At 40.0% G+C, this 4,510-nt stretch overlaps 1 protein-coding gene across 1 annotated transcript in view; it reads right to left on the bottom strand.

Moving 5' to 3' along the window:
* LOC106524099 (contactin-associated protein-like 4) overlaps window positions 1-4,510 on the bottom strand; it is a gene marked incomplete at its 5' end in the record, with an annotated part of 134,188 nt that overhangs the window by 54,570 nt on the left and 75,108 nt on the right. The window contains 1 exon segment of the mRNA XM_014017758.1: window positions 4,297-4,446. Within this exon segment, the coding sequence (XP_013873212.1) occupies window positions 4,297-4,446 (150 nt within the window).

Here is a 4,510-nt window from a genome sequence, read left to right on the forward strand (position 1 = left end):
CACACACACACACACACACACACACACACACACACATTTAAATGATTACTGAAAAAAACTGATTTAATTATTGATGATTTTAAACATTTATCAGATTCAATTTATTTATTAATTTATTTCTTTATCTTCCCTTCAGCTTTCTGAGCCCTCTCTGGCAGCCCCCATTTTGAAAAACATTGGTCTAGATCAAAGGTGCCCAAAATGGGGCCCGTGGACCAAAATTGGCCTGGCAAGCCATTTGATTTGGCCCACCAATAGTTGGCCTAGCTGTAATCTCCTGTCGCCCTCTGCAGCAACACTGTATTTTCACCGACAGTCAATCACTGGCCCAGTGGCCATGTAAGGAGCTGCAGTGCAGATAGTTGGTTTTATCTTTGAATTACATTTAGGCAGTGGTGGGCAGCACGAATAAAACAAATTAGTTGCTCTAACCCTAAAGCACTAACTTTAATATTTAGGTCCCCTAATTCTAAAGCACTAACACACTTAAATATTCAGCAAAAACTAATTCTAAAGCACTAACTTTAATATTTAGGTCCCCTAATTCTAAAGCACTAACACACTTAAAAATTTAGCGAAAGCTAATTTTAAAGCACTAAAAACCCAGCTGACCCATGGAACATTCCTCAGAGTCAACATGAAACAATATTTTCGATTAAACGCTAAATAAAAGTAACTGAAGGAGATACAACATTTAGATTAGATTTCAGCACACATGTAGATTTGAACACTTTATAAGACCACAAATACTCAGATTTTATCAATTTATGAAATATCCCATGAGCCTTTGCTGCCCAAGCATATGTCTAACGTTCTCCAAGTGCAGAGGGTAAAAGAACAAACAAACAAAACATGGGCCACCACACTGGCTCCTAGCTTAATCATAAAAATAAAAAGACTTTACTTAAAAAGTATTTGCATTTTATATATTTTATTATTGCATTTGGCCCGCAGCCCTTGGATAGGGTTTCATTTTGGCCCTCTCGGGGGAAAAATTTTTGGGCACCCCTGGTCTAGATGGTACAGCTAAAAGGAAACAAAACCTCACTTTTAAGACTGACAGTTATGCACTGCTTCATCAATACTCCATCATCTTAGAAAGGCACAGTTACATAATAAACAATCATTTAAATTATGTTTAACAAAATTATGTGCAAATCTGCATTATGTTCTTGTTAAACTGCACATACACATCTGTAAATCTGTAGACATGAAATCTATATATTATAATTGTCTTTTCTTCATCTTATCTTATGGAGTAATGGGAAACAAAAAAGCAAACAAAAACAATAGAGTAATTAAGACAACAAAACAGCTTAAATATTGGTTTGTAGTAAATAGTAGATTGATTTGACTTGATTAGTCAAATGAACAGCTTGAGATCAAAATTGAAGGCAGGCAGTGAATGATAAATAATTTTACTGTAAAACTGTGAGGGCTCGATATGCAAAAATATAGGAATTATCATTACTTGATAAATAATTACTATTGCTGGGATAAATATTCGGATGAGGCTGTTTGCTGTGACCCTGATGCTAAATGTTTTCAATCAAGCTAAGACTCAAATGGTGCAAATTAAGAACTTCAGCTCAACTCAGAATTACAGATGATGTTGTCTCATTAAAGCTTTCACACAGACAAACATGTTAATAACGTGAGACACAGACAAATCCTTTCGAGAGGTTTTATTGTCTGCCTGACAGCACGACACCAAAGCTGAAAGCAGAAACCAATTCTTGTTTGATGGAGGCACTTCACCTCAAACTACAAACGCCATCCTGCTGCTCGCACAAGAGGAAAAGTCATGAGCGCACCAAAATCATTTGAGTGTTGCCTGAATCATTTTCTGCCTGAGGGAAATGTGTTGCGGATCAACGGCTGTTTGTTTAGCCTTTTTCACAAGTTAAATCAACACAATCTCGATTCCATCTGAGCAAGTAGCTCATCAAGCAACTAAATTCTTTCTTCTTATTAGTTTGTTCCTCTCAAGACTTGTATTTTTCATTTTCTTTGTCTGTGGAGTGTGTTTACACTAATCTTTGCTCCCAGCGCAGGCATCTTGTAAATAAGCCGAGTGCTTTTATCCATCAGAGATTCAGGCTTTAGGTGGATCCAGAATGATGACATTCGGCGGACAAATCAGCGTTTCTGCTGCAGGCTCTGCGTTGCTCCAGTTACAGTCAGCCTGTCAGGAACACAGTTCGGCTTACCCCCCAACAGAGGAGGTGGGAACAGATGACTCGCTTCTTATTGTCACTTTGAATTTAAGAAGCTCACAAGAAGATTTTGTCACATTTTTCTTTAGGCTGTGACAAAAGCAGAAAGTTTTCGCCGTCGTTCACTAAAGATGAAACGTTTACTTTTAGCTGGAAATAACAGCATCCGAGGTGTTGATGATAAATCGATTTTTCCTCGTTTTATGAGCTGTAAACGCTCGTTACCTCCGCCAAGAGCGAGGTAATGTTTTCGGTCGCGTATGTCTGTCTGTCTGTCGTTCTATCTGTGGACAACATTACTCAAAAACTTGTGGACGGATTGTCATGACATTTTTACCATATGTTGGTAGTGGGCCAAGTAACACACCAATACATTTTGGTGATGTTCCGGATCACGATGCGGATACAGGAACTTTATTTTCTTTTAACTCTCTGAGGTCGAAAGCTGTGATGCTTTCACGGGGCTTCTGTAAAAAACAGTGAGAGCTTTCCGTGTTCATTTGAACTGGATTACACAGCACGGACTTCAAACTTTATAAAAGTAATGTTAAAACCAGATTTAATGATGAATAATTTTTGCCATAATGTGCGCATTTTTACGCATTTGGTGCGTGTTTAGAGAACGTTTTGTGACGAGGAAGTGCATGACTGCACCATGAAACCTATTTTTCCCATTTCCTCAAACACACCACATTGTCGGTAGGCTTGTAAACAGATGGCTTCTGGCCTTTGGAGACGGCAGGAGAACAAATTGATTTCGGCATTTTGGAAGCTAGTAGCGGGTTACGTTTTAGACCAGACGTGTGTTGGAGTGTGTGAGTGTGTGTGCAGTGTTTGCAGTAGTGTTGTTACTCTGTGTGTCAAAACGAGTCATCGTTTGACTGGAGGAAGCTAGCTCTGACTCCTGAGCTGAGCTGAGATGAAGACCGAGGAAGAGGAGTGACGCGCTCAGGTGTGGTGGACTTCAGACTCGGAGGTTAGCAGTTTGTTTGTTTGTTTGTTTGTTTGTTTGTTTGGCATGGAATATGTTAAATATTATAAGCCCCCTCCTCAAGTATGGGGTCTATTGTAAAATTGTGTTTGGGTGCAGGGTAGGTCGGCGAAAATCTAAAATATCTGTTCCTACCAAATTTCATGCTTCTAGGTGCAGAGAAGATTTATTGGATTTTGGGTGGGGATCCAGGGGGTTGGAGTGATGGGTGGGGGGCTCATTGGTGGGCCCGATGGATAGCCCTTCATCAGAACTAAATAACAAAAACAATCTGAAGCTCCCATGTTGAATAGTTTTTGAGTTAGCATTTTTGTATGTCCAGACGACAACTTTCCAGATGGGGTGGGTGTCTAGGGCGTGAGGGTGGGGCTCATTGGAGGGTCCAATGGATAGCCCTTCATCAGAGCTAAAAATAAAAAAATTAATAAATAAAATCTGAAGCTCCTATTTTGAATAGGTTTTGAGTTATAAGCATTTTTGCATGTCCAGACACCCCCCGTTTAGATGGAGCCCCCTCCTCAAATGTGGGGCCTATCATAAAACCGTTGGTGGGCACAGTGGAGATCGGACACTACATTCCTACTAAATTTCACGTTGATGTATGCTGCCATTTCCATGTTCCGAATGACCAAAATCTCTTAAAAACATAAAATAAAATAAAAAAATAAACAGTATGAGAACAATATGACCCCTGTTTCGCTTGCAGGGGGGCGGGGGCGTCATAAAAACAAAAAGCTGAAAAGTAACAAGAGAGGAGAGCAAAAAAAGATTATTTTAAAACTTTAGGAAGAGAACGGAAACACACGGATTAGTGTAAACAGCTTCGTGACTTCATTTCTCTCCGAGTGGTTAAAGAGAGCTGCAGAGCATAATTATTCCTGGAGAACTTGTGTGAATTTTAACCAGCTCAAAATGCCTTTGTCAGCAGTGTTCACCCCAAAAATATTTTAAGCTTGTGCAATTTTTATTAAAAATGAGAGAAAGAGCTCTAAAACAATGGAAATGTCTGTATTACCATGCAGACCYGTTTTAGCAAAGCAGAAACAAACAAGACACATAAGGAAGCTGTTCTGCAATGTTTTCACTCACCACCAAAGAAGAGCTGGCTCTCCGAGGTCAGAGGAAGTGGGATGCTGGTTTGAGCCGTGGCTCCTTCATCTTTGTCCACCGTGATGCTCAGATGGTTTTCTCTGGAGGCCAACTCCACAGAATGCCACTGACCATCGTTCAGACCTGAGCCTGTGAGAACACACACACACACACACACACAGACACACACACACACACACACACACACACACAC

Source organism: Austrofundulus limnaeus, unplaced genomic scaffold, assembly GCF_001266775.1.
Source record: "Austrofundulus limnaeus strain Quisiro unplaced genomic scaffold, Austrofundulus_limnaeus-1.0 Scaffold176, whole genome shotgun sequence".
NCBI classification, from domain to species: Eukaryota; Metazoa; Chordata; class Actinopteri; order Cyprinodontiformes; family Rivulidae; genus Austrofundulus; species Austrofundulus limnaeus.